Source organism: Haliotis rufescens, unplaced genomic scaffold (genome assembly GCF_023055435.1).
Source record: "Haliotis rufescens isolate VD_foot unplaced genomic scaffold, xgHalRufe1.0.p SCAF_2, whole genome shotgun sequence".
In the NCBI taxonomy this organism is placed as follows: Eukaryota; Metazoa; Mollusca; class Gastropoda; order Lepetellida; family Haliotidae; genus Haliotis; species Haliotis rufescens.
The window spans coordinates 17,664,502-17,687,488 of NW_025963890.1; the positions used below are offsets into that span (position 1 = coordinate 17,664,502).

The 22,987-nt window shown below is 40.3% G+C and overlaps 2 protein-coding genes across 3 annotated transcripts in view; one reads left to right on the top strand and one right to left on the bottom strand.

Annotated features, from left to right (window-relative positions):
• LOC124138770 (trafficking protein particle complex subunit 13-like) overlaps positions 1 to 22,987 on the bottom strand; it is a 190,914-nt gene that overhangs the window by 104,035 nt on the left and 63,892 nt on the right. The gene's annotated exons all lie outside the window — the stretch shown is intronic.
• LOC124138769 (sodium/bile acid cotransporter 5-like) overlaps positions 1 to 22,987 on the top strand; it is a 64,341-nt gene that overhangs the window by 4,893 nt on the left and 36,461 nt on the right. Inside the window, exons 2-3 of one of the 2 annotated variants that reach the window (XM_046505620.2) lie at positions 6,605 to 7,592; positions 7,998 to 10,724. In XM_046505620.2, coding sequence (XP_046361576.2) covers positions 10,062 to 10,724 — 663 coding nt within the window. In that variant the 5' untranslated portion in view covers positions 6,605 to 7,592; positions 7,998 to 10,061. Of the gene's footprint in view, positions 1 to 6,604; positions 10,725 to 22,987 lie in introns of both variants that reach the window. The other variant, XM_048399713.1, reaches the window with a different exon arrangement.

Below are 22,987 nucleotides of genomic sequence, written 5' to 3' on the forward strand. Positions count from 1 at the left end.
TAGGGTCGCAATGGATTTCCTTCACGATAACAATGTCATGTTACTGCCACAGCCTGCAGTTCCTCCAGATCTCTCCCCAATCTGCGTCGTCTTCCACATCCCCCAGATAACATCCGTGACTTGGCACAGGATTTGAGGAGGATATGGCAGGCCATTCCCCAGGCCTTCCATGCCCATTTGGTGGACTCCATGCATCGCCGATGCACTGATGGATTCACGCACAGGGTGGTCATACCCCTTATTGACTTTGTGACTTTGTTGTATGATCCCCTACTCCATTTTGATCTTCTGACGTCATCGTAACAGATGTTGTTCAGGTCCCGTTGACATTTTCTTATGGTTCGATCATTCAGCTGCTACAGCGTCTGCATCATTTTGTTCTTGCTGTGTTGTATTTCAATCCAGAATATATTTTCTCCGTGCACAGTTTCTTTATGTGGCTAGTATATTATCCATACATTGCAAAAATAAAGAAGATTTTGGGGCTTCAAATCTGGTTGACTATTTCTTCTAAATCCATCACACTGCAACATAAACACAGTTGTCTTGAAATCCCTGTATTATAAACATGTCATCAAAAATCAAATAAGGAGGGACGGTTGGGTAGTCTAGTGATTAAAGCATTCGCTCGTCAACCCCGAAGACTCGTATTCGATTCCCGACATTGGTACAATGTGTGAAGCCCATTTCTGGTGTCCCCTACTGTGATATTGCTGGAATATTGCTAAAAGCGGCGTAAAACCATACTCACTCACTCAAATAAGGAAACATAATTCACTCAAACACTGTTGTGTCGAAGTTGAAGGGACTTGCGTACATACATGTACTTCGAGTTATTTGAAGTTCGACATAACTGAAAAATGATGATTAAAGGAGGAATATGCAGGGAACAATTTGTTTACTTCGAGACAACTGTAAGTTCAACACAACAGTGTTTGTATGAATACAGAAAATATGACAGTATTTGAGTCATTTCCAAGACATGTCCAAATCAAGATTGAAGTTTGAATGTTGAGTTTTTGAAAATTAAGCCTGGAGTGGAACATTCATGGAAAGCAGCTTTCACAAGTCAACTGTAACGAGAAATGTTCACAACAGAGCGCTTCAACACTGACAGCCAAGCTGTTGCAACCATGCAAGTATATCTGATCCACTTCACTGAATGAAAGAAGGGTATAAATTAATAATAACCCTTGGGCAGTGTGAACAATTAACACTGTTACAAACTTGTCAGTGTGGTGCCTTCAATAGATTCCAATGTGTAGATTGTTGGCACAATGTCACAGCATCTTGTTCAGGTGTATCACACGCAGAGTTGTGTCAGGCTGGTGATGAAAACACTGCTTCACCGTGCATATCACCTCTCCCCACAGCATCTTGTTCAGGTGTATCACACACAGAGTTGTGTCAGGCTGGTGATGAAAACACTGCTTCACCGTGCATGTCATCTCCCCCCACAGCATCTTGTTCAGGTGTATCACACCCAGATCTAGAGTTGTGTCAGGCTGGTGATGAAAACACTGCTTCACCGTGCATGTCATCTCCCCCCACAGCATCTTGTTCAGGTGTATCACACACAGAGTTGTGTCAGGCTGGTGATGAAAACACTGCTTCACCGTGCATGTCACCTCTCCCCACAGCATCTTGTTCAGGTGTATCACACACAGAGTTATGTCAGGCTGGTGATGAAAACACTGCTTCACCGTGCATGTCATCTCCCCCCACAGCATCTTGTTCAGGTGTATCACACCCAGATCTAGAGTTGTGTCAGGCTGGTGATGAAAACACTGCTTCACCGTGCATGTCATCTCCCCCCACAGCATCTTGTTCAGGTGTATCACACACAGAGTTGTGTCAGGCTGGTGATGAAAACACTGCTTCACCGTGCATGTCATCTCCCCCCACAGCATCTTGTTCAGGTGTATCACACCCAGATCTAGAGTTGTGTCAGGCTGGTGATGAAAACACTGCTTCACCGTGCATGTCACCTCCCCCCACAGCATCTTGTTCAGGTGTATCACACACAGAGTTGTGTCAGGCTGGTGATGAAAACACTGCTTCACCGTGCATGTCACCTCCCCCCACAGCATCTTGTTCAGGTGTATCACACACAGAGTTGTTTCAGGCTAGTGATGAAAACACTGCTTCAACGTGCATGTCACTTCCCCCTACAGCATCTCGCTGCACCTCTTGCTATTGTCTTCTTACAAAGGTGGACATATTTATCCTCAAGTTTCTCTTTTTGTGTTGTGTCAAGCTGATGTGTAGAGAGGTCAGATTCTTCTTGCGATCTATGCTGATGAATCTATTTTAGCAGATAAGCGTGTTGGCATTTCCACTGTTTGTTTAGCGCTGCCATTTTTTCATTACCTACTTTTAGGGAAACCTTCTTTCATAGAGATGCATTTTGGGATTTCACAATGTTTCAAAGTCATATTAAACAAAGAGGAAATCCAAATATGCTTGTCTGCTACAAATAGTAGCCGGCTGGAACACACCAAATATGACCAATGGCTAATGATCCTTAACAATTTCCAAAAGTATTTAGAAGTCAATTAATACCCTTAAGTCACTTACTGATTCAAATGACATGGAACATACTATTTTAATCTTATTTGTACAGTTAAGGACCATTCATGCATGATGGGGATGGGAGGCAGTCTAATGATTAAACTGTATGTTCTTTATGCCCAAAGCCTGGATTCAGTTCTCCACAAGGATCCAGTGTAGGAAGACCTTTATTGGTGCTTCCTTGTGTCTAATTGATTTGCCTGGAATAATTCTACAAGCAACAGAACACCTTACTCACACTCATTCACTCTTCTATGCACAAGAAACAGATGGACTATTTACTCCTATCAGTAAGAAGTGCGACTTGCATTCATGGACAAGCAGAATACATTGTGGGGCTGGCTATTCCTTCCTATCAACATTAGGAGAAACGAGCCCACTATTTAAACAGTTCTTGAACTCTGGTATTCTGTAGAGTTCCAGCCCATCTGCCAAAGTGTTTGGGTAATTGAAATTGATCTTCTATTATTTTCTCCTTTAATGAGTCGCTGCCTGCAACTGTAACAGCCAATCAATTTTCAATCATCTTACCGATGCTGTAACACAATTTTAACGGAGGTAAAACACCTTTGTAATGGCAAATGTTCTTCAGATCAATGAAAAAGTAACAAGTTCCATGACCAACAGATATTAGAAAACCAATATTTGTATGATTTCTTCTCAGAATGGTGCATTTGTAGCTGCCTAATTTGTAATTAGTGTCTGAAAATGAGCCCAGGTTGTATTGACATACACTATTGGCTAAACTGGAATAACATGATGGGGACTTGGCTTCCTTTCTGCAACACTTAGGAACCAGAGAATGGTGTGTCTGTGCTCAGGTTCAGACCAAGATAAATTGCAGTTAACAGGATCACAGCCAAGAGGAGGCTGCTGTGGTAGCCAAGTGGTTAAAGTGATCACTCGTCATCCCGAAGGACTGGGTTCGATTTCCCACACAGGAACAGTGTGTGAAGCCAATTTCTGATGTCTTGTGTCATGATACTGCTGGAATCTTGCTAAAAGCTTAGAATGTTGTTGAGGAAAGATTCTATGCAGAAACCCAAATTTAAAATTTTCAATCTTTTTCAAATTTAATTTTCTTTTCTCAGTAAATATTAATTGATTGAAATTCACAGATCAGTGTGAAATAAACATATCTGTTAACCACTACAATACAATCCTTGAACTTTGCATTTTATGTAAGCAGGAACTATGTATTGTTTCTATAAGGGTGAAATTAACTCTTTATTATGTCATATATACTAAAACACCAGAAGTTGAGATATTGCTAATTTTGTGTAAAATCGAATAATTCTGTTGAGAAGCATCATACATTGCATCCTTAATGCTGTAGTAGCAATATTTCATTTCCATAATGGTGGATTGTAAATAATAAAGTATGGGCAAGACAAACCAATGATTGATATGAACATCTCACGCCATCATGGTACAATCACATGCAATCAAGCAAACCACTTAGTCGGAATATGTGCAGCTTAACACAAATTACCTATATTTTCTTGAACCTCACTGTTTGTGCTTCATCAATAAGACACAGACATGTACATACAGGTACTTCAAACCATTCCAATCCACTATCACAGCAATTACAATGATCAGTTCTTGTTGTGCAGTGTGCCACCAAGTATACAGCAAATTACTCAATATTTATATCTCTGTTCTTCTAAATAATTCATGACTTGATGCATTTGGCGACATGACACTACAAGGAGGTCACATGATCCTGTGATCCAGAGGAAGTGACGAACTAGACAGGTGAATTGGTCAGATTCCCTGGACAGAGTAGGAGAAGGGGTAGTGTGCTGCCTCGTGGTCTCAGTGTCAGGGTACAAGGTCATCTTGGGTCACTGAGTATCTGTCATGAAAGGTAGGACCAGGTGAAACAACATTCACCTAAATTTCTTACTGATTTTATCTGTTTCATAAACATTTTACTCAACTTTACATCAACTACACAACAAATAGCACATCTTCAAACCTGAATTTCATTAAAAAAATATTTTTAGAATAAAATAGATGAAAAGAAGCATATTTTAAAAAGGTTCATTTAAAGGAAAAATTACAATAATTACAAAAAAATGTTTTCAAAGACCAGGTGTTAGTCTATAAGAATGTATACACTATGATCTAGAGCGTTAGTATACACCAGGAAATTGAGATATTCACTGTAATCAGGATATACGACAGTATGCAATCCTTCATTCTACATTTACATCTCAACACAATCTGAAGGATTGTTCTGATACCAAACCTCACAAGGAACAGGATGTAAGTGGAGCCGTATCACCAACCTGAACATGCCTCTGTTAGCCCTGCTATCATATCACTCCCTCACATTAATCAGCCACTGATTAACCTTACATCCTGGCCAAGTCAAATCCATCCCAGAGGCGGAATTAACATCATATTATTATGAATCCTTATGACAAGAAAAGTATACCCAGGTATTTGTTTGTTGAAATACTTGTGTATGGTGAAGTGATCAAGCCCTGTCCACCCAACACACATTCTAAAAGTGAGTCACACCACCCCCAGGGTCTGCCTCCGCATCTTATCACATGCATTGAATAAACACTGATTGATAAGTCCATGGATGCATGATAATTTTATCCCAATAATAGACAAGACCAAATAAGTGGACAGTATTTAATTATGCCAGTCTTTTAAAGGGACATCTTGTTATTATTATATATATATAATCAAGGAATTATTATCAATAATAACAATCAATGTCTTAGAGACTTGTGCAAGTCTAATGGATGCAGTAGAAGTTGGTTTTCCCTATTACCTACAAGATCCCCTCTGAGGCAGATACAGCAACACAAGGCGGGATCCCTACCGATAACAAGGTGGGATCGCACTGTCCAGTTGTGCTATTCATTATCTCAAAGGCAACTGACGACACAAGCTGTGCATCTGTTGGAGATGTCTGTATCGTGTCCGCTGCAGCAGCCCTCCAGTCATGCTTCCACATAACACCTTACACCTATAGGCAGCTCCTACCATAAACTAAGGCCACACTTGGAGTGTACTGTTTACGGAATGTTTACCTCCCTATGAGATTGGGTTGGTAATTATAAGAATGAGAACACATTTGTGTAGCTCAGTGAATTATAATATCATTACAAATATTATACTTGTTTGGGTTGATCAGCTAAGTGAGAAATATTCAACTGTATATTTATTTTAGTGTTGCCTAATGTTTTTACTTCCTTTACAGGTATAATATGCTGAAGAGTTGAGTGTGTATTGTAGGGATTTAATTTTCAGTTAGTGAACACCGTGATAACTACACAGTCAAATTAAATTACATTTCATGTCTCAGGACCACACGGACCTGGTGTCAGTGTGGTATCCACCTATTATTTTTAATCTTTGGAAATTCCACAAAACAATGGTCTGCATGCACATAAATGATAATTTACTTATGTGTTCTGAATTCCAAGTTTTGTTTGTTTGTTGTTTAAAGCAGCACAACAACATTACAGCTATACCACAGTGAAATATGAATAACCAAGTCTAGATTACATAATTCAGTGATTGATATTATGAGCAACGAACCAATCCCTCTGGGTATGATGACATGCAATCAACCAAATCACCAAACCTGACCACCCGATCCATTAAGTCGTTTCTTCGACAAGCATAGTTTGCTGGGAACAATTCTAACACAGAATCCCCCATTGTCATGAATTCCATGTAAGTGTAGTCCAACAAAAAAAATCAAGGTTTACTGATTGTAAATATTCACGACAGACCAAACAATGCGCGGAAGAGGATCTTGACACTATTCAGAATTCTGTTGTCATAATAATTGTAAAACAATGCAGATTATGACAGCATTATCAAAACCACTGGGACAGCTCAAATTCACTGAGAAATCATCTACATAATATTATATATAGCTAGGTCATACAATTCAATTAGGAATCTAGGGAGTGCAACGCAAAAGCCCTTTCATCAAGTTTATTATTAGCAGTGTAAGAAAGCCTTTCAAAAGATATTCATGTATATGGTTGGTACTTTTCAGGAGGGGACATCATCACCAACTAATGGTCCTCCAGGGAGAGCCTACTCGTTTTGTGAATTCTAAGTGAAGAGAAGATCCAAGCTGACAAGGTGGCTATGTATTGTTCAGTGTGACTAATCACTCCCCCAGGAGGCTGGTAATCAGGAGAGACTACCTCCAGTCCACACGTGTCTCTCAGTTTAACATGTGATGATAGGAACAGAGACTGTGGAAGGAAGGTCATCCTCAAAGTGTGCAGTCATGGAGAGTGACTTGTAGTCATCTGGGTGTGTTGACAGTGTGTTGTGTGTCATGGAGAGTGACTTGTAGTCATCTGGGTGTGTTGACAGTGTGTTGTCAACAGAATTGTGTCACAGAAGGAACTGCACATATTGTCAACTACATTGAGGATAGAGGAGTTACCTTCTTATTGTCAACAGGATTGTGTCAGATACGTCATCTGCACATGTATTGTCAACAATATAAGTGATAGAGGAGTTACCTGCTTATTGTCAACAAGAGTGTGTCAAATACGTCATCTGCACATGTACTGTTAACAATATTAGTGATAGAGGAGTTGCCTGCTTATTGTCAACAGGATCGATTATGTCAGATGAGTAGTGTCTGCATGAGGGTAGAGCTGCTTCTTATCATCAGATGACAAGGTACCTGACATACGGCCTGGCTACATAGCCTGCTGGAGATGACCCTCTACACTGTACAGGGGACAACTCTGTTGTAGTCAACAACTCTGTCTGAAGTCAACAAGTCATCATATCCCCGCCCACAAGACTGGTAGTGAAGAAGTACTGAGTCAGGTGCAGATGCACAGTCCTATTGTATCCCCAGCCCACAAGCCTGGTAGTCAACAAGGCCTGTGTTTGAATCTTAAAGGTACAGGTCATATTGTGTCGCAGCCAGCAGTCCAGTGATCGAGGTGCAGAGGTACCTGACACATGCTGTATCCCTAGCCAACAACAATGGTGTCAGGGGAGGGGTCTGCCATATGGTGAGTTGGCAACAATACTGGTGTCGGAAGTGTACAGATTATTTGGTGTCTGATATGTACAGCTGATATTGATTGAAGATAAGTAAAGCAGATATAGGAGTAAAAAATCCATAGGTAAAACTAGTGCGACATGTGTACAGACTGTGGGATGTCAGCTAGTGTTTGTGTTTTTAGTGTGGTGAACCCTGGCTACAACAACAGTGGAATACATGCAGTCAGAGAATCACCATCCCTGGTGGCAGTGTAATACATTTCGGTGAACCACATGTGCCACAAGGACTGAAGCTACTATTGTTATCAAAATATCAAAGCTACTATTTATATCAGAGGATTAAAGGTACTATTTGTTTCAGGAGATTGAAACTACTATTGGTGTCTGAGGATTGAAGCTATCATTTGTTTCAGGAGATCGAAGCTACTATTGGTGTTGGAAGATTGAAACCACTACTTGTTCAGGAGATTGAAGCTACTATTGGTGTCTGAGGATTGAAACCACTACTTGTTCAGGAGATTGAAGCTACTATTAGTGTCTGAGGATTGAAACCACTATTTGTTCAGGAGATTGAAGCTACTATTGGTTTCTTTGAGCTACCTGTGATTATTGTCAGATATTGTGGAACTAATATTGCATTCTACTTAGTGAAACTACTGGAATACCAACAGTCAAACAACATACTATTCAGAGTCAGATGTGAACATGTCAGATTGCCTGAAGCGCAACAAAAATGTAAACCTACATTGTTTCAATGTAATCAACAGCTGAACAACCCACTCAGTGTTTGTGCCTTGCTAAATAAATTCTGTATCAGCTCACAATGATGGAGCTCCCAGGGTTAGCAGCCACCAGTTAATGTAAATCTACTTGTGGTGTTTAATCTATCAACACATTGGAATAAACACAAGGCACTTTGTTCCATATGGATTAATTCTGGATCACAGATGTAGAAGTTGTGATTGTATATCACTCTATCAAATATATCTGCACAGGGAAAGTACAATGGCTGCAACACACCAGCGACCAAACATCACAACTGGAGGAAAATTCCCAAGCTGGTCCTCAACAAGAAAAGCTTAGTGATTGTGAACATTCTGGGATATCTCATTGCCAGCTTATTGACAGCTCGGACAGGCAAACAGGCCTCTGAGGAGGAACAAGAGGAACACATGTAACTTTCTATATCAAGTTGTAATCACAGTCTGTCCAGGTCCTGCTCACCCAGGGTCAGTCCCACCATCCGACTACTGTATGCTTGGAGTCACAAAATAATACTATTTCTGTTGCTCCTAAATAACTCACACTGTTAAATTATATGATAATACAATGCATACTATGCCATACTGATACCCTAAGGAATACTGAAGCCAATATCATTTTCAAATATCTGACATGTTATTGCCATTTGAAGAATACATATTCATGAGTAAACTTTGAAACAAGTATATTTTTTTTTTGATATTCAATTCCCATGTGTTTATAAACCAGAATGCTATTTGCACAATTTACATTTTGATTAAGCAATGCTGTCGTTCAAGCTGGTTTGAAGAGAAAGGTTAGTTTTTCCATCTGTTTCGAACTGTGTTTTAAACGGACAACGCTATCACGTCTTGTGGGACGCATGACAGATCACAAAGGGTATGTTGATTTTGTAAAGTTCAGACTTATTTAGAGAACAAGTCATCAGATTGATAACCTCCAATGAAGTTAAGAAGCTAAGGCAGCCCACACCACAAGGATAAAGACACAGAGTCTGAAATTTGACAAACTGCAGCTGCATTGCAAGCCAACATCATTCCTTGGGGACCATAAAAACAGAGTGGCATCTTGGATTTCTGACATGATTTTGAAAAGTCCAGGATTATTCATGGTGAAAAATATGGACAGTTAACACTGAAAAATTGTTGTCAGATGTGAATCTCAAGAGAATTGCAAATTACAATTACTGCGATATTGCCCAACTAGTCATCAAACAGGATATGGTAGGTGATAAAAAGCCTTGGGACAAATCTGCAAGTATCACACATTTCATAATGCATTACAGCCATTTTGTCACTTTACACTTAGTGGTGTCGCAGTGTTTCCTCACAGTGCTGCAATAGTGATCTGTCTACCCTGCACGGCAGAGGAAGTGGCTCCATTTAACCCATGCCGGCCATGCACCAGCATGTAGGTGAACTGTGAATGGGAGATTGTGACATTGGAATCTTCTGTCCATAGCTTGAATTTCGTCTATGTCTTGCACAGTCTAGAAGCTGTGTGGAGGAACTGCCCAAGAAGCACCATTAAGACAAATCAATGAGAAATCCTTCTGGATCATGCCTATTGTGACCACAGTGGGGTGGACAGGAGGGTAACACTGAGAAAAAACCATAACAAATGACACGGGGCCAAGACAGAGAAGCTCATTGCAATCAGTACCTACATTCCATCTGATTCCAATAAAGCTGAGAGCAGGTATCCGCATTTGAAACATGAACTTAAAGTGTCAGATTTACATAGAAAGTATCATGATGATTCTATTGAGTATTGAGAAAATCAATGGTGGATCCCACAAGGTGCAGCTCAGCGCACCCCAGAATGAGACGTTCCTCGTCTATTTCAATCCACCAGTGATCAATAATCTGAAAGTGAATTCACGACAGAGCGTCTATTTCAACTGCTCTCCGCTCGAGCCTGGCTCTGGTAGCCAGGAAAATATCACTTCTTATGCATTTGTGATAATCTCGGACAATGACAATATAGCCCGGCCAGTGGTGGACAGTCTGTATGACAAGTCGGTGGATATGGAGCAGGAGGAAAGATACGCTGTCATGTCCGTGGAAGCTGACCGAGAACATAACTTCACCATAGAGGCTATGCATGTTGGGCGTGTGACGATGTCTGTCGCGATGCTCAACACGTATCACAACAGCATGGATGTACCAGAGGCCCACTATGTCCAAGCCATCAGTGTCTCCGTCAAACGTGAACAACGTCTTGCCGATATTGTGTTTAATAGCTCGGCTGCTGCTGTGGCCATCCTTATAAGTTTTGGCATAGGCTGTGTGACTGATACAGAGAGCCTGAAGAGACAGCTGAAATACCCTGTGTCCCTCGTCATAGGCTTCTGTTGCCAGTTCATCCTCATGCCTGTTGTAAGTATTACCTCTGATACTCACTCCATAAAGATGCCTACGTCCTGTCTAGCTCAACAATCTACTCATAAATTATGTAAGACTAGAAACCATTATGAAAGGCATCAAATATTGCTGCAAAACTTACAATAACCAGTAATATCCATGGTTTCAGATCTGCTCATTTTTTAGGACATATTCTCATCTAAAATTCCTTCAGATATATTTCAAATTTGGTTATAATGTAAACAAAAGTCCCAGCAAAAGTTGATAAAATTATGAGAATATCCTGATACCATTTATCTCTAGCAAAAAGTAAATATATTTTATGTAACATGATTATAATTTGTTTCTATTTTACAATTGTTAATTGTTTATGAATGTGTCATGTGTTTAAACTGGTGACATTAGCTTGTACGCAAATCAGTGTTTCAGAGTTTAAACTTCCTTATTATCATGATGATGACATAACTAGACTTGCATGGTAACAGTCTCCTGTAAAGGCTAACAACAAGACACTAACTAGTTCCTGCACAGCGTTTTACAGCAAAAATATTCATAATAATTCCACACTGGCTATTTGCATTTGGTTTGACCTATCTTTACCATTGTACTCGACAGGTCATACAAGTTACACAGTTCTTTCATCCACATGCAGGGCCCCTTCCTGCTCTGTCAAGAGCCCTGCCTCTGTATAATGATACAAACTACACAGGCCACTGCCTCTGTATAACAATAATCAATTCAAAGAACATCAATACACATTTCCATACTATCTATCCCATGTTAATTGTTAACCGCTTTTCCCCATTACCACGTAAACCATACCTATTGAAATGCAGGATAATTTAAGTAAATGTTTCGACATCCTAGCAAAGACTGCACGACTGATTCAAAATAGCACAACATTTGCCGCATTGTCAAGTAATGTAGAACTAAATTCAGGAAGCTTGTCCATGAATGTATGATATCTGTAACATTCCACTGTGTGTAATAATGCACTGACAAAAAGGCCTCCACAATAGAATCTTTTCCCCCTTCCTTCACACCAGCTCTTGCTTCAAACCATGGCATTCACTGATCAACTAAACACAACACACAACTCCACAAACTAATACATGCCTGGAATTAGTAATCGAATGTGGCTCATGAAAGGAGTAGGTTTTGGGACATTCTACTGTATCTTCACAAGGAATGTTTACCTCGAGTACACATGGCTTTAGCTGGACACCATATGAACATGAATAACACCGTGGATAATCAGGCCTTGGTATCGATGTGGGGTTGGGCTGATACTGACGCAGGCACCAATCATCGCCTCTAGCTTTCTTAACGTGTTGTCCGATACTGTAACACGGCCTTGCAACAAATGCCACTTGAATTAGATATGAAATATGGTTCTCATGATAAACAGACCAGGAACAAACATGTGTCAGGTAGGGCTGGCTATTGATATAGATCATAGAGATCGATGATCGCTTAATAAATGGCGATCAATCGATAAATATCGGAGAAGTCTCTTCAAGCAAATATGCAAGACAGACTTGAATGAAATCTACATATTTCACACCACTGGTGAGCAATGACACATTTATGCATGGATTATTTTGTGGACAATTGACATGAGTGACATTAACAAGTCTGTTTCGGTAAATCTAAACTTTTTTACATCACAATAGTTTGTAAGTTATTATATTATGATCAATGACAACAATTTCACATCAATAATCGTTAATATTTCTTCCGTTCGGTGATAATTCTGATTATCAATTTTTATAGCCAGCCCTTACATAAGTATTGGGCACAAATTACATGTTGTATTCAAAATTAACCAACAGCACATATATCTACGGACCCCAAAATGTTGTATAGAATTCAATATATATTAGATTTGTTGAAACTAATGTTTCACAGTTGAATGAGCATTGCTGGCAGATAAATCAAGCCCATATTCACTGCTATGATCAACTTGATAGCCAAAGTAGAAATTAGAATTACCGAAATAAAACAAGACCAGGTGACAGTCTCATGATATGGAGGGTCATGTTTCCTTATCTATGTGGTATTCTTAGATTCATCCATCTGACACAGTCTCAATGGCAGTTCCTTAAATAGCATGTTCAATTATAACCAGAATAATCAAGTGATGACATGTTGTGGTCAATACCCCTACTAAGAAGTTGTCTGCTCTGTGACGTCAGTAGAATGGAGATTCTGTGTCTAAAATGGTAGACATTCAGTCCAGATAGCAGCTCGTTGGGTATTTCAAGGCCCATCATCAGTGTTGTGTTTAAGCATCTCAAGCTAAGGAGGCTAGAAAGAGAATTGACAGGCTAAAATGGGAGAGTTCCACCAAGACAGCACCTCTAGTGTTTGTTACAAATCACTGAAAGGGAATTTATGTCCAAAATCATTTTATGTTTTAAAGTGGACTGTTGTAGCCTTTCAGCCTATCTTAAACTTTCACCATTGACCAAATTAAGGTGTGTATAATGATGACGGTCTGTAAATAATCGACTCTGGACCAGAAAATCCAGTGATTGACATCATGAGTATCAATCTCAGCAGTTGGGATCGATGACATGCATCAACCAAGTCAGCGAGCCTGACCACCCGATCCCGTTAGTCGCCGACAAGCATGGTCGTCTCTTACGGCAAGCATAGGTTGCTGAAGAGTAGAGGATGCATGTTTCAAGTTTTCAACCCCTCCCTGGGTAGTAACCATTTCATGATCATATTCTGTGACAGGGGCATGAGTAGCAATGTGGTCTAAGATACAACTTGCACTGTGTGGTTGCTTCCCTTAGTTGTACCAGGATATGCTAGTTGTGGGTTCACCCTGACTATGATCCTTGGTCAACACCACACCTTTACTCCTTGTGACACATGGTAGTATACATGAGAAACCTGCATCACTTCAATCTTGCTTCCAAAATTACATGTGACATGATATGATATGAATCAAACACTCTTTAATGGACTTTGGTTTTAATCAGCTTTCAGAATTTTTTCAGCAACATCACAGCGAGGGACAACAGAAATAGGTGTCACATAATGTACCCGAGTAGGGAATCGAACCCGGGCCTTCAGTGTGATGAGCAAACACTTGAGCCACTCTGCTAGCCCATCGCCCGAATCATTCCATGAAGCTTGTATTGGCCAACCTTAATAATTACACAACACATACCTACACAAGGGCAAGCTAGTTCAATAGTCACTCCAGCCTTGTCAGGTAGCTAATCAATATCTGCTGTGAGGAAAACATCATTTCATAACTGACAAGTAAGTCCTCAACATCTGTTTTAATGCGAGCATCAATAAACTTGTACTGAGAGTATAGTGTATGAGAGTGTGATACTAACTAAATAAAACACACCAGACAAATATGCCATGAATTATTAATAGAAGAATGTGATGGTGCTACTTGTCCATGGTATACAGGGCACGTGACCATGGTGAACGTAAATGTCATCAAGCGTTATAATGAAATGAGATAGCATCAGAATATCAGGGAACCTGTAACCATGGGTACCTGTAAGAATTATGGATCCTTATCACCCATAAGTGGAATACATTGATCTAGATGTTTGGGAGTGATCAAGTGCATAATATTTTGTAATACAGGAGGAGTGACATGAGTGAGTGAGGGAGTATTGTTTTACCCAACTGAACAGGAGCCCTTCCCTCAGCTATTTCTTTTTAGTACTGGCGCCACAATGAAAATAACACCAGAAATATGTGATGCCAAATTAATGTATGTTGTCACAACATCCCTATGCCCATTCAAATTGCACAATAACAGTCAATAGACCATGATTGCTCTCATTTATCTCTCTACATAAAGAATCAATAAAACCTGCGGCTGCTATCTATCAAAATTATGTAAAATGCAAAAATACAAGTGGTATATGTGCCACTGCACTTTTAATGTTTCGTTAGTGGGTGGAGATCAGTAAATGTGCTTGGCACTGGCATAAATGGCTGCCACTGAAGCAGCATGTGTCTTGCGGTGTGTGATGTGCGGTGCAGCATGGCATGGCGTAGCGTGGCGTGGCGTGGCGTGGCGTGGCGTGGTGTGAGTGAATGAGTGAGTGAATTTGCTTAAATATATCAGTTACATCACAGTGTATCAACATAAAATGAGTGGAAAACTTAAACACTCACTCTAGTGAAACATATAAGCATGTGTGGTGCTGACAGGCAAATCTTGATCTAAATGACAGCGGATTCTGACATGGCTAAGGGATGCAACTGTGCACTACAAACTGTGACACCTAAGGGCAGTGCACCACCTTCCTTGCACTGGAGAGAGACACTGGCAGTTGTTGTATAGATTGAACCCCCAAACACCTTAACATACTTACAGATAGGATATCCAAAACACAAACACTGTTTTTTAAAATAAACTAACATTAACGAAAGTGCAATTTCACTCAATTTGAATTACTTTTAACTGTCCAATTCCAACTGTCAGCAATTTGATTACAACAGCCGTGTGTCTGAGCTCTCTCTACAGGAGAGGCTGACATGTATACAACCGCCACACAGTGGTGCTTTACTCCCCTTCTTTAACCATATCAGAGACCAACAAATTATTTTTACCCTGAAAGTTGGAGGCCTTCAAACTTGTGTTATTCTAAATCCAGTCCCATAATAATTGAGAACTTTTGCTGAAATGAACAAATTGCTTAAAGCGTCACTCAGCAGTATTCCAGCTGTATGATGGCGGCCTGAAAATATCATGCATGGACCAGACCAACCAGTGATTGATATTATGAGCAACATCCAATACATAGGGGTATAATGACACACAATTAATCAAGTCACCGCGTCTGACCATTCAATGGATCAAGTCACCTAAGACTTAATGACAAGGATAACCATTTCCAGCAACACTCAATCAACGATAGAAACTGGCACTAGCCCTATAGTTTAAGGTGTCATAAGGACTCATATAAGTTTGCCATGTTTAAGAGTTTTGCTATATGTTATCATTATAAGAACTAGTAGACTAAAAATGTTACGTTCCTATCCCTGACAAACCATTTTCAATCCCAGAAAAACACAACCATTTTCCATCCCAGAAAAACACAACCATTTTCCATCCCAGAAAAACACAATTAAGCCTGAAAGGTACTTCCTTCCAGACCACAAATAACATTTATCCATCCTTATATTGTTCGTTAATAATCTAACACATTGAAACACTGAGAGCTAATCTGCGAGGCATCCTAAACAAACATGTCAAGATTTTCCCTTTAACCTCAGCATCCCTGGTTCATTATTCATTACGAGACATCTGACTTTAGACTAATAGACTTTTTTTTTAAACAACCAACTGTGATGACAATCACTCTTGGATGATCCTGCCTGCTTTGCTCCAGGACGTGCTAAGCCTTGTTGGGCAGATCAACAGAAAAAAACACTAAGCAAAGAGACTTGGTGTGAGTCTATGAGACTGTAATGTTACTCAATCAGGGCTATGCACGCAGGACATACAGATCTCATGATTAGGCTGTGAATATTGGATGAACTTTTCACACTATAAACACGTCAGTACCAGGAGTCTGTAGATCTGCTATAGTCACATTCTTCACCATTCACAAACCAACTTCTTAAATTAAAGTCATTGATTTAATCTGTGCATCCAGGATACAGCAGAGCTTGTTAATGTTCTTGTCAGGATTATGTATTAAGCAGCTGTGATTTGCTCTTTCTATCACTAAATGTTTGTTGTTTGATGCCACACACATCAATATTCCAGCTGTATAACAGCTGCCTGTAAATAATCTGGACCAGATGATCCAATGAACGACATTGTGAGCAAGGATCCATGCCATCGGGTACAATGATAAGCAATCCTCCAAGTAACCAATTCTGACCACCTGATCCATTTAATCACCTCCTACAATCAGCATAGGATGCTGGGGACCTATTCTAACCCAGAATCCTCACAGTACAACTAGCATAGGATGCTGGAGACCTATTCTAGCCCAGAATCCCCACAATACCATCAGCATAGGATGCTGGGGACCAATTCTAACCTGGAATCCCCACAGTCCAACCAGCATAGGATGCTGGGGACCTATTCTAACCTGGAATCCCCACAGTCCAACCAGCATAGGATGCTGGGGACCTATTCTAACCTGGAATCCCCACAGTCCAACCTGCATAGGATGCTGGGGACCAATTCTAACCTGGAATCCCCACAGTACAACCTGCATAGGATGCTGGGGACCTATTCTAACCTGGAATCCCCACAGTACAACCAGCATAGGATGCTGGGGACCTATTCTAACCTGGAATCCCCACAGTCCAACCAGCATAGGATGCTGGGGACCTATTCTAACCTGGAATCCCCACAGTCCAACCTGCATAGGATGCTGGGGACCTATTCTAACCTGGAATCCCCACAGTCCAACCAGCATAGGATGCTGGGGACCTATTCTAACCTGGAATCCCCACAGTCCAACCAGCATAGGATGCTGGGGACCTATTCTAACCTGGAATCCCCACAGTCCAACCAGCATAGGATGCTGGGGACCTATTCTAACCTGGAATCCCCACAGTCCAACCAGCATAGGATGCTGGGGACCTATTCTAGCCCAGAATCCTCACGGTACAACCAGCATAGGATGCTGGAGACCTATTCTAACCCAGAATCCTCACAGTCCAACCTGCATAGGATGCTGGGGACCTATTCTAACCCAGAATCCTCACAGTCCAACCTGCATAGGATGGTGGAGACCTATTCTAACCCAGAATCCCCACAGTCCAACCAGCATAGGATGCTGGGGACCTATTCTAACCTGGAATCCCCACAGTCCAACCAGCATAGGATGCTGGGGACCTATTCTAACCTGGAATCCCCACAGTACAACCAGCATAGGATGCTGGGGACCTATTCTAACCTGAAATCCCCACAGTCCAACCAGCATAGGATGCTGGGGACCTATTCTAGCCCAGAATCCTCATGGTACAACCAGCATAGGATGCTGGGGACCTATTCTAGCCCAGAATCCTCACAGTACAACTAGCATAGGATGCTGGAGACCTATTCTAGCCCAGAATCCCCACAATACCATCAGCATTGAATGCTGGGGACCTATTCTAACCTGGAATCCTCACTGTACAACCAGCATGGAATGCTGGAGACCTATTCTTATCCAGAATCCTCATGGTAGGACCAGCATAAGATGCTGGGGATCAATTCTGAACTGGAATCCCCATGGTACGACTAGCATAGGATGCTGGGGATCTATTTTAACCCAGAATCCCCACAGTACAACCAGCATAGGAAACTGGGGACCTACTCTAACCTGTAATCCTCACGGTACGACCAGCATAGGATGCTGGGGACCTATTCTAACCTGGAATCCCTGCGATACGACCAGCATCTGTTGGGTTAACATGGACATAAACAGTGTGACCCCCCAAAAGAATTGCGTGGCTTCTCCTTTCAGAAAAAATGTGATGAAGCAGTGAAACAATATACAGCACCCCCACATACACACACCTCACCACCCCCACACATGCCATCCCCACACTGCCACCACCCATCCCCACACCCCCACCCCACGTGAAGACCAGCATGAATGCAATCACTGCAAATTAATGTCTTAGAACATAACAGGTAGTACATGGCAACCATGAACTTTCATATATCTGTAAATACATTTTCACATTGTAATATCCATTACGTTTCTGTTTGTCAGATTTTGATCGAACACATTTTATTATGCATTATTATTTAAGGTGTATAGTAAAGGTTGATGTATTGTACATGTTTTGTGTAAATGTAAAAATAGCTGAATAATTACGATTTAGCCCTATAACAAACTACATGGGAGCTTGAAAATCTCTATAACTGCTAAGGGATAAGGGTTGGTAAGTTTCTATACACATCTGATAAATATATCCCGAGATGAATGCTATATTATTCTCACATGCATACATCAAAATACCCAATAAAGGAATTATCCTACTCAGTTACATCCCTAACCATGAGGGTATTTATGAACAAACAGTCTAAATGATACGCTGTCATAGAATTCAATTTGGCACAAATACATATAGATAACATAGAAAATCTATGGCTCTATATCATGGTGCATCTGATACCATAGTATGGATGAAACTACGACCAATCATACGTTATTATCAAGAACATTGCTCCCACTCAATAGCATCAGTAGCATCCACAAACTGATGCCTTCACAAAGAAATAAGAAGGATGTGATTTATGAACAATTTTGTCTTCATTATCATTTATTGCTCATAGAAGCTTCGAGCTAGGTGGATTTTCATAAATATTCTAAAGGTAAATATAGGACTGTCAATATAATGTTAATAAATGGAATAATTTTACTTTACCTACCTACCTACCTACCTACCTACCTACCTACCTACCTACCTACCTACCTACCTACCTACCTACATATATATATATATATATATCATATATATCATCATGTTCATTTCACTTCATATTTATATGTGAAGTAAAAATATTCAATTTATAATGATTATATTGTTGGAACAATGGGATATACATAAATATTATGTCTGTGGATGTGAAATGTTCCTCTTGGTCCTCCGGAGTAAATTACCACTCACTAATGTATGGTTTCTAGAATATTTGCGTTAACAGTTTGATAACTATCGCATTGTTTAATATCAGCAGGCAACCAAACCATAAGAACAGCCTGCTCTCACGGAATATCGGTACCAGGTTCTTGACATCTTGAAGCTGTGGTATCATTGCAGACAGGGTTGACTTACAGAATGCAGTTGCTTTTCTCTTTCAGTGCAATGTTACGGTCCAGATGCTCGTACCTTCATCACTTTCTGACCAAGGTACGACCATTTGTACTGAAATGTCACAGTGAAGAAAGAATAAAAAAGCTGACATCCATAATTCAGCCTGCCTCATCTTTGCTCATTAAGATTTCAGCAAGCTTGTTACTATCTAGGACATGCAGCATCACTTTCTCCCACAACAACCGGAGGGTCCTCATTGGGTATTTGTACAGCATAAAGCAACTAAAAACATTTATCGTAAAAGTAAGACAAGTCAAACTTTTTATCTCAAATGATTAACGTAACTTGTGCATAAAAAACTGCTTTGAGTAAATTATTATGTTACTGTTAATCATAATCATGCTAAAATCTCATAAAAGTTGTTGTTTGTTTGGTTTGTTGTTTAACGTCACACTCAGCAAGAATCCAGCTATATGACAGCGATTTGTAAATAATCGTGTCTAGACCAGACAATCCAGTGATAAATATCATGAGCTTCGATCCACGCAATTGGGATCGATGACATGCATCAACCAAGTCAGCAAGCCTGACCACCCGATCCCTTTAGTCGCCTTTGACGACAAGCATAGTCACCTTTTAATGCAAGCATGGGTTGATGAAGACCTATTCTACCCCGGAATCTTCACGGGTCCCATAAAAGTTGTACTCTACTTGGTCTAACAGCACAATAAAACAGTCAGTGTTTTGGATTTTCAAAACATAAATTACAGTTATGAAACAAAAGGAGAAACAGCTGTACCCATGTTGCCTTACAGACAGGCGATTCACATTCGCTTTGAGGTGATTTCGCGTTTTAGATCCAACTTGACAGCTTGTCCTCTCTCATGTTGTTTACAGGGAACAGCAGAATCTTCTGTCATGATGATAATAACTAAACATGACTTCTTTGAGACACCTTTCAAATTTGATGACTAAACATGATGCGGAAATCAAGTCCATTTATAATGTGCCATTCCACTCAAGTAAATGCTCATGGCGCTACACTATTATTACCAATGGATCAGTGTGCACTTACTTTTCATTCTCAGCTCCCTGGAGAGTAAACAATATAATGAGAAATGATCCATACCATCAGGGTATGATGACACGCTATGCACAAAGTCACCATCCAACAAGTCAGCTCTTACGACCTGGGTCCGTGCCATAAAACAATCGTAGCTCTGAGGTGATCGTAACTCCCATACTTTAACAGAGACTTATGACTTTCATAGATTACTTCGGGAACCGGGCCCTGAATAGCTGGCTGGGGACCAACTCTAATCAGGGTCAATGGTCAGCTGGTCTGTGACAGAGGCTGAATCGTAATAACTTGCAGTTTAATCCCAAACTGCAGTAACGGTCCATTAACAACTACTCTGAAATGAAAGGTAGACATGTTGGATTCATCTTATAGTGTTTTGACAATCAGAATATTTCATGGCAGCTGTGACCCAATTATGCTACAGGTGCAACAGATCTTGTTTTCAAGGTCGTATCATGTTTTCTAGGTCGTATCATGTTTTCAAGGTCGTATCATGTTTTCAAGGTCGTATCTCATTAAGGTCATTCATGTAGTTTGTTTTCTGGATTATGTCTAATTTTGAAAGTTAAATCAGGAGAATACTGTTTTAGTTGTTGAATGTACCAATAATTATCATTTCTTTTCGTTTTTTCAAATGTAATTATGTTATTTTCTAGGTTACATGTATGTCTGAAACCAGTCATTGTGGACATCAACCTATCTTCACTACTCCACAACTAAATGATCATTAAATACACATAATTAAACAACAGTTGAACATGGTGCCTTGTCCTCCATTATAATAGCAATTTGAGAGACCTCTACGGTCTATGCCAAATTCTTTGAAGTCTTCTCTACTGAACATGTCTTTTGGCATTATTTTCAGTAAAACTTTGCCTTACCATATGGACTAGACAAAGCAGATGTTACTGGATCAAAATACATTAGACAAGATTCACGCTGAGGACCAGTGCCTAAGCTGTGTGGTGCACGCTGTTTCTACCCTATGAAATACAGCTCTGTGGTGCACACTGTTTCTACCCTAAGTAATGCAGCTCTGTGGCGCACGCTGTTTCTACCCTAAGTAATGCAGCTCTGTGGCGCATGCTGTTTCTACCCTAAGTAATGCAGCTCTGTGGCGCACACTGTTTCTACCCTAAGTAATGCAGCTCTGTGGCGCACGCTGTTTCTACCCTAAGTAATGCAGCTCTGTGGCGCACGCTGTTTCTACCCTAAGTAATACAGCTCGGTGGCGCACGCTGTTTCTACCCTAAGTTATGCAGCTCTGTGGCGCACGCTGTTTCTACCCTAAGTAATACAGCTCAGTGGCGCACGCTGTTTCTATCCTAAGTAATGCAGCTCTGTGGCGCACACTGTTTCTACCCTAAGTAATGCAGCTCTGTGGCGCACACTGTTTCTACCCTCTGCAATGCAGCTGTCTCAACAACTTCAACAGCAAATACCACATATCCTCTTCTGTTGGCAATGTTGAAAATGGTAGTTAAATGTTGTCCTTTAGATTAATGACAAAATGTCTGACTAACTCATCTATCTCACAGTAATTCCTCCCACTTCAATGACAGCACCAAACCTCAGAAAACAACCAGTAACAATGCTGTTTTCTCACATGTCTCATTATCCTCCTCCTCAAGGCACATTAACTTGATTTATTTGGCATCCCCAAGGTCAATGCAAACAACTGTATATTCTTTTTATGATAAATCACATTAAATGAATGCATTATGTATGAGGTCAGATTTAGTGGATAACAGGAGAATGACACCCAAATGGATATTGCCGTGTTTACCAGCATCCACATGTGTCCATATGGACCTAGTTAATTGGTCAATATGGCTGTCTGGGATGAAATAATCTTGTCTGTTATGTATTCAAACTGGTCATGAAGATTACTTTTGGGTACAAAATATGCATGATTTGGAAATGTTAGGCTTAATTTTCCTCGTAAAAAAAAACAAATTTTGGGTTTATCTTCACATATCATTTGTATTTCCTTGTAACTGATCCACGACACAGTAGGAAATAGTGATTGAGTATAGTTTAATGCCACTTATAGCAATATTCAAGCAATATCACAGCAGGGGATGCCTAAAATGGGCTTCAAACATTTTAGTCATTTGGGGAATAGAACCTGGGCCTTTAGCTTGCCTAGCAAACGCTTTAACCACCAGGCTACCCAACCATCCCAGAAAATAATATCTTTACTTATAGTTTTAGAAATTTTGTCATTGGTCCAACTGATACTTTAATTCCATATTTATTGATATAACATATTTGATACATTACAGTGATCAGAGTGCCATACATATTATATTTCAAAAGTCAATACTCTTCACACACAGTATATGACTCTATTAAATATTAATGATGGCCTGGTGACTGATCGCACTTCCAGTACAGGACATCCCACCTCAACAAACAGCCCTGATGGGATACCATGATGGAA